At 30.7% G+C, this 13,586-nt stretch overlaps 1 protein-coding gene and 1 long non-coding RNA gene across 8 annotated transcripts; one reads left to right on the forward strand and one right to left on the reverse strand.

Annotated features, from left to right (window-relative positions):
• Positions 1-620: 620 nt before the first annotated feature.
• On the forward strand, positions 621-10,173 carry LOC107369650 (leucine-rich repeat-containing protein 58). Of its 7 annotated transcripts, none has more exons than XM_015937623.3 (6): positions 629-768; positions 1,384-1,456; positions 2,091-2,164; positions 2,896-4,068; positions 7,826-8,015; positions 8,248-10,173. In XM_015937623.3, the coding sequence occupies exons 4-6, from the start codon at positions 3,088-3,090 to the stop codon at positions 8,430-8,432; spliced, it is 1,356 nt and encodes a 451-aa protein (XP_015793109.2). In that variant the 5' UTR covers positions 629-768; positions 1,384-1,456; positions 2,091-2,164; positions 2,896-3,087; the 3' UTR covers positions 8,433-10,173. The 7 variants fall into 7 exon arrangements, with proteins under 7 accessions (XP_015793110.2, XP_015793109.2, XP_089125929.1 ...); XM_089269803.1 differs by having other exon boundaries at positions 3,003-4,068; XM_015937624.3 differs by lacking the exon at positions 1,384-1,456 and having other exon boundaries at positions 621-768.
• A 1,986-nt stretch (positions 10,174-12,159) lies between these two features.
• Positions 12,160-13,463, reverse strand: LOC107369607 (uncharacterized). The gene is made up of 3 exons (XR_001570344.3): positions 13,322-13,463; positions 13,047-13,184; positions 12,160-12,934 (listed from the first exon to the last, which is right to left on the reverse strand). It is a non-coding gene; the product is annotated as an uncharacterized LOC107369607 (long non-coding RNA).
• Between the last annotated feature and the right edge of the window lie 123 nt (positions 13,464-13,586).

Here is a 13,586-nt window from a genome sequence, read left to right on the forward strand (position 1 = left end):
AACTTCTTGTATTCAATGTTATCATCGTTATTGAGTTAACTTTATTTTTTCATTTTTCCTTGCTTTTCCTTGCTTTTCTTGCCTAATTTCAATAATTCAAATTTAATTTATGTTTCAATTGTTTACAAATCCCATTTGATTGTCATAGATTAAAGAACTGAACTCAATTGAAATGATAATCAAACACACTTTCCTTTGAGAAACTGTTTAAACCAATTGTTTGATATTGAATTATTGTTATTTCACTTGATCAGCTTTAAATATGCAGGGTTTGGTTTCTGCCTGATTGTGCTGGTCAATTTGATTTTATACTTTATATTCAGTCTAATCTTGTTGTTTCTGGTTGACAAGTTGTAATCAAATGAAAGGATAAAATCCAATGATAATCCTAATCACCGTCCATAACCGTTTTGTTTGCCCAATGAATTATTTTGTTTGCTAATAGTTGTGGGATAAGCATGAAGAAGAGGCAAAAAAACAGGTAATAAGCTTTCTGGGTAAATATTATATTATCATAATAATAAAATGAACAATTCAAGATTTTAAATTAGTCAAGTGAATTTGAATTTGCCCGGGATAAATCAACATTGTATATAAAGATATTGCTCACTATCTATAATGATGTTTAAGCTGTTTTAGGCTTTAGTTTGAGCAACAAATCATGATGACCATTTAAAATCTTGTTCCTATTTTTTGTGTAATTTTTGTAAAATGGATGGATTTATTTGAATTTTGAACACGGATTATATTGGTTTGGTCATTTATCAGGTAAGATCTGGTTTTAAAATCATAATCAGTTTCAATTAAATTGGATAGTATTTCGATGATCCTCTTGGTTTGCTCAATGTATTCATTTAACTTGACTGTAACTTTCAATCTTGGCTTTTGTTTTTTTGTCATTTAGATGATGAAAAATAACACAAGATTAGTAATTGATGAATGTTGATTCACAGGATTACTGAAGTTAATTGAAATACTGAGGGCTGAACTCGGAGAAAGGCACAATTCCATGAAATATTTATTGTAAATGAAAGTAAATTTTAGCCAAAGACTTACAAGAGCAGAAGAAAAGTGAAACTTGTTTGACTTGACCGAGACAGTAAACCTCTTCAATTGTAAACTTAATTACTTGTTAACTTTGTTGAAGACCAGCATTGATTATCCGTCTAATTTTAAATCTAGAATTAACGTTGAGATATAAATTAACAAAGCCAACAATGAGAGTCATCAATAAGCTGTGAGCCTCTTTTATCGCAATCACGTGTTATTTGATCAGCTGGTGCAAATGTAAAGCATGTTAAAAATTTAGTTATTTTGTTTCAATTGCTTCATGCCATGTTAACCCATTCAAATTGTTTCAATTTTGTATGTTTTTTCTTGAAGGTTTAGGATCAATAATTTGATGTGATTAACTTTCGTTGGATTGGATATTACATACCATAACCAATGGATTAAGGTAAGTTAAGCTTAAGGTTAGGGTTGGTACTTTTGAGATACTAAATTGCATTTATTTTTATTTATAAAAGTTTTTTTTGTGTCGATTCTTCCATTAAAATTGACTTGGATTGTGACAGTTTAATTATTATTTTCTAGGTTCAACCTTTCAGCTAACCTCACCTTGTATTACAACTCAGAAGTTAGGAAAATATTTTTTAGTACCAGATTTGTTGGTTTAAAGTGTTGTTACATAGTGTCTGTAGCCTCAGCTATTTATTTTCTGGATGATAAACAAATGTAATCAATTAAGGCAAAGTGATGGTGATTCTCATCTTTGTGTTGGTCTTTGGAGATAATAGGTAAACAGGATCGCGTCAAAATTTGAAAGTGATGTTTATTTTGAGAGTTGAACTGTCTTCAAGAGTTATTTCAAATTGGTGTGTATATGAGAGTTTATGAAGATAATGACTTTATGATGGTACAAGTATCTAACTACTTGACGTTTATTGCTGATTTTAGCAATTTGTTGTTATGGATAATGAAAAAAAGTTGACATTGTTCTGCAATAACAAGACTGTTAACCACTGACAATTTAATTAAATCACTAACTCATCGTTCTCTTTCTTTCTCTCTTTCTCTTGCACTTTCTACAGACTCTCAATCTACCAAGGAATCAGTTTCATAAGCATGATTGTTGGATGAATGAGTATTTTAAAGCTTAATGAAGGTTTGTATTATGCATTTGTTTAAGTTAATTACTCTAAATTTCCCAAACCCTCTCAAAGTTAGACTTCGTAAGAATAGCTAATGGTCTATTTTGCGGTCAAGTCTGCGTATTTTAGCCAAAGATTAATCTATTAGGTAAATCAGAAAGTCTTAAACCTATGATAGTAAATATGGTTTAAAGGATCAATTGATATGGTAAAAATTGTTTAATTGTTAATAGTTAATCAATGTTCGCTCTTTATTTGCACCTAATTTATAATAATTGCACTATCGCTAGAAACGTCTAACTTTGAGAGGCTCTAACTTCGAGAGGGTTGATTGTAATATCTTTATTTTAATCTTAGGTTTGATCCTTATTCACGAGAACTCACTAAGGCGAGCACCAGATAGAGCTGATTGAAAGTTACTGATAAAGCATTGATAATTACCTAGAGACTCTTATTGTTGATTATGGTTGAATATTAAGGCTGGTTTCTGGTTCATTAAAAACCAAATACACATTGAAAATAGTTGTGAAACATACAAAAGTTAACCAGATGAGGAGAAAAATAACGAAAAACTTGACGTAATATTTGTCGCTGCTTTTACCATTAAGATTACTGATGAAACAACTAATTGGTTCCTTGGGAATCATACAAATTTTGCTATTCATCTGAATCTTCCCTGTGAATAACCGTTTTCATTTGACATCTTTTTCAACACTATCTTTTATCCATCATAATCTTCCTACAGATCATTAACCTTGCCCCTGTTGCTGTTATTTCCTTGTTGATATTTCACTGATATTTATGCCAACATTTAATTTTGTTTCCTCCGTGCTTATACACTTTGTAAATTAGTGGTTGAAATCAGTTTATTTGTGCCAAACACCATCTCACCGATTTTACCATCAGTTGTAAGAGTCATCAAAGTTGAACATAAACAATGGACCAGGAAAATAATTTGGATAACAGCTCATTACCATCTTCATCATCTGCAGTTTCATCTCCATCATCACCATCTTCATTAAATTCAAATGAGCTTGTTCGTGATCGAAGCTCAAGTGAATCCTCAATTGGCTCAAATGATTCAATCTTACTTGGTTTACCCGTTAAATTTGCAAATACACCAAGATCAAGGGCTGTTCGAACCTCTATTGACTTATCTTCAATGAACCTGGACTCTGAGACAATTAATCAAAATCTTGATCATTTTATAAGCCCTGGTTTTGCTAATGACAATATTGGTAACGATGTTGACGCAGAAATTGACTTTAATGGTGAAAACAGTCTCGCTTGTTCTGTTAACGATAATGATTGTAATAATCATTGTCTTGATGAACCAACCAAACGATCTATTACAAGTCTTAATTTGAGCAACAATCGACTAACCTATTTACCCTCAAGCCTATCCTCTTTTGTAAGCCTTACAACTCTAGATATCAGTGAAAATGGACTGGACTCCCTTAAGCCAATGGTTTACTTACCTTGCCTAACGGTTCTGATTGCCTGTAACAATAAACTGACCGAGATTTCATTGTCCAAAGCTGATCCAAGTAAATACATGCCCAACATCAAAGTGTTAAGTCTTTCGGGTAATCAATTTCGAAGCATACCTGAAACCATTTTAGACTGTGTTCAACTACGTTCCCTCTACCTTGGAGCAAATTTAATTGAAAGCATACCAAAAGCAATTGCCAAACTAACCAAACTTCGATACCTTTACCTTGGAGGTAATCAGTTGACCACAATACCAGAAGAAGTTGGCCTACTCAGTAAACTTGAAGCATTATCTCTCTGTGAGAACAAAATTTCATCTCTTCCTTCATCCATTGCTCAACTGTCCAACCTGCGATCATTAGCACTTCACATGAATTTATTAACAACTTTACCCACCGAGATTATTAGGTTAGAAAGCTTGACTGAGGTAAGCAAATATCTTTTATTTTTAACCATCATTCAGACCATTTACAATAGCAATACAAGTACAACTAGGCCAAGTGTCCGTCAATGTATCAAAGACTAATAATAACTTGCGCCATTTGCATATAAAAACTGCATTTCCAGTCTAACTGTTGATCAATTCAACTGTTTCAATTGCTTCAATTGGTTCTCTTTCAGTCAATTTGTCTTCTCATTTTATGATTATCATTATTATTGTTTTATATTATCTTCTTCTCTCATTTTATTTACTATTCAATATAAAACTTATGGCTGACTGATGAAAAAAGGCACATTGAATGAACCGATAGAAAATCATTTTAACAAAGTTACCAGTCTTCATCTGAAGTAAAATTTCAGTAAAAAAAGCAAATCATTTTCACGCTCAGTTTAAGAAGCAAAAGGTATTAAACCTTTTCTCCAAGTTAAATACTGTTTCTTTCACCTAACCAACCTTTTTCAAGTTACCTTTCTTTCTGTGTGTGTTGTATCTTGGTTTAAAAAAACAAACTAAGGTGGGTAAAGGCTGGTTAGGCCCTCCTAATTCGGTGGACCATTTACGGTCAATGAGGTGAAGAAAAGTACCATTCAATTCGACCCTTTTAAACGGCCCATCAAATTATCAAGAAGAGGGTAAAAATAGTTTGAGATCACACCTTTTCTAGGCCACCTAAGGTCATATACTAACATGAAAGTTGCTTAAATTGCTACTTGTACAACTCATCATATCATCTCATTTCAATCATTTATTCAATTGTACATAGATGCACCTATTCACTGAAACATTTAATCACAACTTGTATCAGTACAACGAAAAGTTATCATTAAGATTCACTTGAATCTTACCCATGGAGATGAAGGCAAGATAATGGGTAAACAAGGTGATTAATTTGTCACAAATATGATAATATTATGATATAATAACTCATGACTTATTATATCATCAGTTCGTACTGAACTTAACAATTTACAGGGATTTGATTGCAATCAGTTTCTTTTCAATCAGACAATTTCAAGTGTTGTTTTTAATTCTTACGATTCATTTTAATGCAATTTTTCCTTATATTCACCATTTGCTACCTTTGAATGTTGAACAGTTATTGCAATCCTTCCCTAATTTACTAATCAAAATTAAATAAATCATTTAAACTGTTTTGCAATAACACGACAGATAACTGAGCAAATACATTCTAGCATTCATCTTAAGCCCGAACAATCGGAGAAATCTTGAATCAGAAGTTATGAAGACTTTATTTCAGACCCAAATTTATAAAAATTTTGCAGATACCAAAGACACAAGTTTCAATGTCATCCAAGGTCTATTTCTTGATCTCTATGGGTATCATTAAGGTCACTTTCACATTTTCTGTTCCTTAAGCATTAAGAATATCAATTCCAAATCAATATATTTGTCTTTGACAGAAAGTGATGATAAAACAAATTCCAATGCAATAATCCAAACATGATTATAGAGATACTGACTAGATTAGCCAAAATTTTGTCAGATTTGAATGGGACAAAGATATACAGGAATGTTAAAAATGCTTAGATTCGGGTGACTTTTATTTTCTCTTATTAATGATTAAACTTCACTTGAGTTAATCTTCGTTCCACGAAAACAAAACCGATTCCATAGAAGAAAAAAAACTTTTAGTAAATGAAAATTAACACTTGGTCATTTTGAAATTTGTTTTTCTCGTGTTTATGACCTTTGAGCAAAGCTCAATATTGACTATTTAAGGTTTTTCAAATTTTTCATAATTTCATTTACTCAAAGCATTTCCAAAACCTAGAATAGTCAATATTGAACTTTGCTCAAACACAAAGGTCACAAACACGAGAAAAACAAATTGTTTTGTTTTTGTGTAACCAACTCAAGTTAGGTTTAATCGGATCTGGTTTTCATTTTCAAGATTCGGGTTCTGTTTCTAGTTTAACTGAAAAATTAATTTAAAAACACTGTAACTCAGCATCCGTGTGGGTTAGAAAACTTTTAACAGGTTTGATCGATTGTCTCAAATGTATTCTATATATAATAAGATTGAAATGTAAAAATAAAATACATGAAGTGGCCTACAGAAGGCCTGAAAGTTGCGCACTTTGACATTGGAAATCTAAAAAAGCGATAATTTCAGAGGAAAATTGACAACATTTTGTTGCGTGATACTTATAGTTGAATCTATAGTGAAAATAAGTTGAGATCTTAACTAATAAAGATAAAAAAAGTGAAGACTTATGGAGACCCTCCTTAGCCACAATTTACTCATCACCTGTAGGCTATGAAACTTTAACCAAAATATGTACTTGAATAAACCAAATTTGGGTTTAACACTAATTTACCTTGACCAGTTATCATCATAATCATCCTAATCATTCATAGTTATCCAATTTACTTCATTTAATTTACTGTATTGCTTCACTGAACTCTTGTGAGATTTCAAGTTGATAAAAAAATCAATTCCAACCACCAGTTGATTATTATTATATTAACTCTCGCAATTCAACAATCCGTAACAATGAAGCAGTTATTCACCATGTAATAATATGGAATCAGAATTACATGTTTTTGAAAAAAAATTGACAAATTGATCAATATTGGAAGCAAACGCAATTTAAATAAAATTCAATTGAATCAATTTTTCAATTTTAGGCAACAATTTTACCTCAAAACAGTTTAACTACCATTGAAAGATTGACAAAAGATGAAAATGAATTTTTGATTGGCAATTTGAATTTTCAAATTGTTACTTGCAATTGAAATTAAATTGATTGTTAACTTATGGGAAATTCATTCTTCTTCATTCATCCACACTGATTGTCCATTGATCATCATTTTGTCTATTTGTTGCAACTGTTGTTGGTCAAGAATGATTAACATTGCCATGTTTGAGCGACATTGTTTTCAATATTAGGCGACTTAATCTGATTCATGGTTAACTTGAACAGTGATCAGACATTTCTGTTTCATATGGATAAGATAATGAAGTAAAACTGATTTTGAACATTTGTGAAGCTAAATTGTTCAACTTTTCATCACATTTGACCAACAAAATTTACTATCAAAATGGTTTTCTTTGCACTTCATTTAATGTTGATATTTTTCAACATGAAATTCAATTGTTTGCCTTTTTATCATCATCATAATCAATCTCAACCGACCATTGCTAGCAAATTGAATTGATTTACAATAGACATTGTGGCTTACAATTTTCATGTTTTTTTCCCTGTAAATTCATTGTCACCAACATTCTTGACATTCTTGCTATCAATTGATGTAAACATTTAATAATGAACATCTATTGATTAAAAAAGGCTGTAAGCTTGGATTTAATTGTTAGCCTTTTTCACTTCTATTCAATCAAACTGACTCCAAAAGCATCTGATTGCCTTTTTATATTTCAAGCAAAAAAAAGAGATTCAAAATCAAATGAAAGGCAACTTTGAAAATTGTGAGTTACTTTTCATTACAAAAACTTGAAATAATGCTGATAATAATGGTTGAAACCTTAATTTATATCCAATTCAGTTGGGATTTTTTCCTCTCTCTCTGTGTAATTGTGTTTTTGTAATGCTATACTCTGTTTGGTGCATTAAATTGCTGTCAAAATGGTTTCACCAACGTTCAATTGCTGTTTCCTATTGTATATTGAAAGTGTAGTTAAATGTTTGTTGAACCATTGTGAATCACCTTTCCCTGTTTAATTGTTGAAATAATTTATTGATTTCTTTTCATACCTTTACAGTTGAGCCTTCGTAATAATCCTCTGGTGGTTAGATTCATCAATGACTATCTTTACAATCCACCAAGTTTACTTGAATTGGCTGGTCGATGTATTAAAATTAACCGAATCAATTATCCAGCTTACATGATTCCTCAACCTCTTCATCGTTACCTTCAAACAGCTCAACATTGTGTTAACCCTCAATGTCAAGGTAAGTATTTTTGGCCCATTTCAATGGCCGGTAACAATCCATTGAACAAGCCATTTTAAGAATATTGAGAAAAAAAAGATCAAAAAATGAAGATTGTTTTGTTTGATGGTCTCTTTTTTTCTGTATCTGACAGCAAAATTGAAATCATTTAAACTCTAATCACATTATAACAATCATCATACATTTAAACCTTACATTGATTCCATCTAATTGTCTATTTTATTTCTTTCAGGTGTTTACTTTGATTCTCGCATTGAACAAATTAAATTTGTGGACTTTTGTGGTTCCTATCGTTTACCTTTACTTCAATACTTGTGTTCACCTAAATGCAGCAAATCAAATTCCCAGAGTGACAATTGTTCAAATTTTGAAATGGCTGTTCCAGAAAATAAAATGAAACGCGTCTTATTGGGCTGATTTTAGATGGCGATCAAACGCAGCTTTAATCAAGATTTATCTCAAACAACTTGTCAAAATATATAAAATTTGGAACAATGAATTATGGAAACTCAAGTGGTTCAATATACACTTGAAACTAATCTTCTTTACAAGCAAAGTGAACTTCAATGTTGTTGTTGTTTTTTTAATATCAATTTCAATATCACAACAATGTTGCCCTTTTTGTAAACTTAAAGTTTTACATTGACCATCATTTTCATCTTTTCATTTAGATATTGTTATACCTTGAAACATCACTCAATCCATAATATTATGCAAAGATAGTAAGGTGAAAATGAATAAGATGAAGAAGGAGGCAAAAACAGAGAACTTGAAAATTGTAAAATAGTGAAATAGCTTTTCGAGTTTCATCCTTTTGCTGAAGATCAAGTCTATTGATGATACAGAAAAAAAAGGTGAAAAATGATCTGTAAAATAGCAAACTTTGGTTCGCTTTTTTTGCAGCTTTTCAATTGAAATTACATTTTGCCTTTTCTTTTTCCTCTTTATACATATATTACACATTCATCCATCTTGCTTTCATAGTCTTTCCTGAATAACTTAAAAAACACTTTTTCAATGTTGTAAAGAAGACTGAAAGATGAGGAAAGAAACAGTTTAGCTAAACGTTTAGGAAAAGCATGATGGAAATGATGAGAATGATGATGATTGAATCAATAAAGTCAATGGAGTTGCCTTTATCCACAGTCAACTTCATATTGTTTATCATCTTCTTGCATCTTCCCAAAGCTTCTTGTTGTGCTTCCTTCTTGACTTAATAAATTGCTGTCAAATTGTAAAAGGTTGTGAAGGGTTAATGGTTTGTGCAATGAGAAGGACAGTTAAATGTACAATCTAATGTTAAACTATTAAGCCATCAAAGGGAATCAAAGTGAAATACTGAATTGTGATTATGGTGATTATGATGAGGATAAAGGATGAAAACAGCTTTCAAATTCAAAGTTAAATTACAACCAACACAAGATACAAGTAAAGATTCAAGTGAAAGGATTTAAAGGCAAGGATTCAAGTCCAAGAAATTGAAATCATTTGACCATGGATGATTAACGAATCAGAAAGAAACAATCAAAGATGGTGATGATGTCGATAATCAAGACCATGACGTTGATAATGAAAATGGGTCCCAAAAAAAGGACAATTACAATGGACAAGCAAAATGGACAGCCAGACAAGAGCACAATTTATCCAATCTTTTTCAATTTTTACTAATGTTTGCTGATATCGCTAGACAGGCTTAAACACTCTGTAAATTGCTCAATGGCACAATTGGTACTCATTTATTTTACATGAGGCAACCTTCAATCCTTGTTCCTCATCATGATTGTAATCATTTATATTGTTGGTGGTTTTGTTTTTACTCCACTTGTTCCTGTTTCTTGTATATTTAATATTCAATCTCGTAATTTTGAGATACACAGAAACTGGAAAGATAAAGATAGCTGTTCGATCACGATCATCTTCATCATCAAACAGGAATCATTTTGTTTCTCTTGCATTATCTCACCTCTCACGCTTGATCATAATTATCATTATAACTATCACTATTATTATTTTTTGAGTTAGGTTTTGATTATCAATCATTAAAGGTAGTAACAAAAATATTACCAATCTTGTTTCATCTATGTAAACAATTAACTATTTTGTTGTACCTTGCAATACAACTTCAACAAAATTAAATAATATCTGCTTTTACATTGAACCAATACATTACCTTTACCTTTGCACTCTTTGTGGTCTACCTTAACCAACCGGTTAAACACTAATCAAGCTATAAATAAAATTTAATTATCAGTTGGTATCAACTCCAATTTACATTATGTATTAACATTATTAATATGATGACTATTAAATTAACAGCAGCAATTACATTTCTCTCGCTAAGTAAGCAAAAAAGATGTTGTCTTAAGAAAACAAATGATGTATTAAACTTCATTAGATTCTGATTAAATTTTCTTTTATCGCTTAACTGTTATCATAAGTAAACACAATTAGAAGCGTATTCTTTAACAATAAGCTTATTGTTTTACTTTATTTAAAAAACACAATCAGCCTAAGGCTTTTATAAGAAATACTTTTGAAGATAAATCACAATTGATGATGCTTGTAATTTCAATCATTAGTTAATACATTTATTTGTATCCTGAATCTTTTATAACACACACACAAGGCTAAAAGTGTTAAAATATAAACCAGATAAAGTAGTTGATGAAATTGAAATAAATTAAGATTGATTAATAATGACAATAATGTTGATTGAAATGAAAACAAACGATTGCAAAGATTTTTTTGTTACCTTATTAATTTAGGATCTAAACACCGGTATCTATATCTTGTATCAATATTTTTATAATTTTAACCAACAACTGGCGCGATATTTAGATTTTCAATAATTGAATTTTGATTTGATTCAAGTCTTATTATAGTTGTACTGTTAGTTTAAACCGTAATTGGATTTTGCTTTAGATTTAACAATTTACCTGTTTATTGGAAAATATATTTAAAGCTGCCATCATTGGCATATTAATAGGGATAAATTTGATTCTGTCAATCAAATTGAATATCAACAATTTTTCATGGTTTCAATGATTGACTTATACTCTATTTTGCTCCTTTAAAACTGCTCATGTTTTAAGTTTTGTTGTTACAATTAGATGGGTAAATTAGCGGAGATTAATAACATCGTTGATTTAACTGATGAAACTTGACTTCTGTGTAAACAATCTTTAATTGTAAAATGTAATGTTTAACCAACAATCACAGTTGGATATCTGTTTGTATTTGCCTTGAGCAATTTTATAGTTAACATCAACATCGCAGTATGTTTATTATTGTTTTCATTTCGATACAGAAACAATGATCAACAATTTGTTTAATTGACTATTTCAATCCATTGTTTCAATGATTGTTTGATATTTGTCTAAACCAAATGTGTTCAATTTATAAATAAATCACAGTCAGGCTGAAGTTGACATCATTTTTGTTCACCATTCGGGTTTTGATATCAACTGAATGGATCAACTGAGAGGTTGAAATCTCATTTAAAAAGCAAGAAGATGAATATTAATAATTAATAGCGAGATATTTTCTTTGTTTTCTTCTCAATCTGGATTCAATAATGTAAATCAACGTGAGCTATCAAGCAATATATTCAATCTGAATTTGATGTATACCCTCAATCAGATTGGGTGATTCTGTCCATCAAATTGGCTTTTTGCTTATGTAAATTTACAGTTGGTCCACCTTTTTAAATGAGGTTACCCTGGGTGATTTTATTATCATATTTTAATAACAATAATAAAATTCCAGTAGCACTTTCAAGGTAGAAGGGTGGCCATTAAAGAGCAACAATAAATTGTATGATACCTTTCATGATGAGACAGGTCCTATCATCATTATTAACCTCAAAGTTTCAAATTATAATATAATTGATATACTTTTGCCAATACACCGTATTATGTAGTCATGTAAATAAGCAAACATACAATTTGTTTGCATGTAAGAAAATAATTTTTGACAAACAAACATGTATTAAATTCCCAAAATGAGAGGTTAACCAATCTAACCATCAATCAGTTTCTCGTCAAGACTTGATCAAGTTACTTTTGTGAGGCAAAAAAAAGGAAAAAATGAATCATTTTTCTGTAATAAGGGAATGTAAAGCTCCATAAAAAAATTTCAACTCATTGAATGTAATATAATAGCAACTGTTATTTTCCGTTCGGTCAGACGATTGAACTGAATAAGCTGTTATTAGTTGAAATGTTAATCATGCAATAACCTCTCTAGTGATCATTACGTTTTTCAGTTACGCTTAAATAGAGAGAAATATTGGGGTCACTTGTTTAAATAACAGTGGACACCAAAAATTGGCCAAGTCAGGGATCTAGTTGGTCTTTTTTTTGCTCCTTTGGGTATTTGACATCTTAATTGGTACAACTTTTTTGAGGTAAGTTAAGTTGATTTCAATTTACTAGAAACCTATTCATATACAACCAGCGAGTCAATCAAACGGACAATCTTTGCCTGGATCGTTGTTATTTTAAATCTCTCTCCTTCTGTAAATCGTGTCCATTACAATAGAGTTAATTAACTTTTGAAAATATTGAGTTCGTGAATGTTCCATTAAACAAAGCCTGCGAAATTTTTGTAACAAAAAGAGGACCAAAACCAGGACGGACAGGATCTTTTTCCCATTTTTATGACCTTTAGGTAGATTGAGATGTCAGATTTTGGTCCACGATAGGTCCAGTAATGATAACAATAATGGAACAAAACAAGTAACTTTCTTTTCGTTCTTGAAATAATGACCATGATAATGAACTAAATCCATAAATCTTTTTTTTCCATCTAGTGAAGGTCTTTTCCTTCTGTCTCTGGGTTGCTTGGCGTCCCCTTGTAGCTACCATTCCCTTTGGGCTACTTTGGACAAGTGTTGGATCCACTTAGGGGTCTTTTGTTAACTGAAAAAAAAAGATTAAAGGTAAAGCTTAGTACAACCAGTTAATCGATGTAAAGAGGAGAGCAAAAATGAACATTGATTAACCTCTTTCTTATCTTTTTTGTCTTGCTTACCCTTGTCTCTCCAAATCTTCAGATTATGTTCATACCTCGTACAGAGCTGGAAATAGAGTGATTTAGTGTTGCCTAGGAATTTTCCATTATCATCCTTTAGATTTATAGTCATTTGAGGCATATTTTTCCATTGGTAATCTGAAAAATTTGGTGTAAAAGTATTAACAAAATGAAATGAAATTGCTTCTTAACTTTTTCCATTATGAAAACCATAAAAAAAGATGGCAAACCTGACAAGTTAAAGTTGAAATTAAATTAATTTCATTATTTCTTACCTTTTCCACTTTGTCCTTCTTTATTAATGACACGAATTTGATGGTTAATTTATTAACAACTCATTAACCAAACCATCATTGAGTGAGTAAATAATTAACAGGGTTGATTTAAAAGCACTGGAATACAAAAGTTGGAATAAAAAACAACGGATATTAAAAAGTGACTCAACTGTCATGACAACAAACGCACATTTTGAATTTATAATACAAACAGCTGACTTTTAACTTGTTTAATTGACAATTAATACATTTGTTTGAAGATTAA

This window comes from Tetranychus urticae, chromosome 3, assembly GCF_039701765.1.
Source record: "Tetranychus urticae isolate SD_2017Ah chromosome 3, NJAU_TeUrti_SD_1.0, whole genome shotgun sequence".
Classification (NCBI taxonomy): Eukaryota; Metazoa; Arthropoda; class Arachnida; order Trombidiformes; family Tetranychidae; genus Tetranychus; species Tetranychus urticae.

Coding starts and splice junctions, on each gene's coding strand:
- LOC107369650 (XM_015937624.3), top strand. CDS start 3,088: ATGGACCAGGAAAATAATTTGGATAACAGCTCATTACCATCTTCATCA. Junction 4,069..7,825: donor GGTTAGAAAGCTTGACTGAG/GTAAGCAAATAT, acceptor ATACCTTTACAG/TTGAGCCTTCGTAATAATCC. Junction 8,016..8,247: donor TGTTAACCCTCAATGTCAAG/GTAAGTATTTTT, acceptor TATTTCTTTCAG/GTGTTTACTTTGATTCTCGC.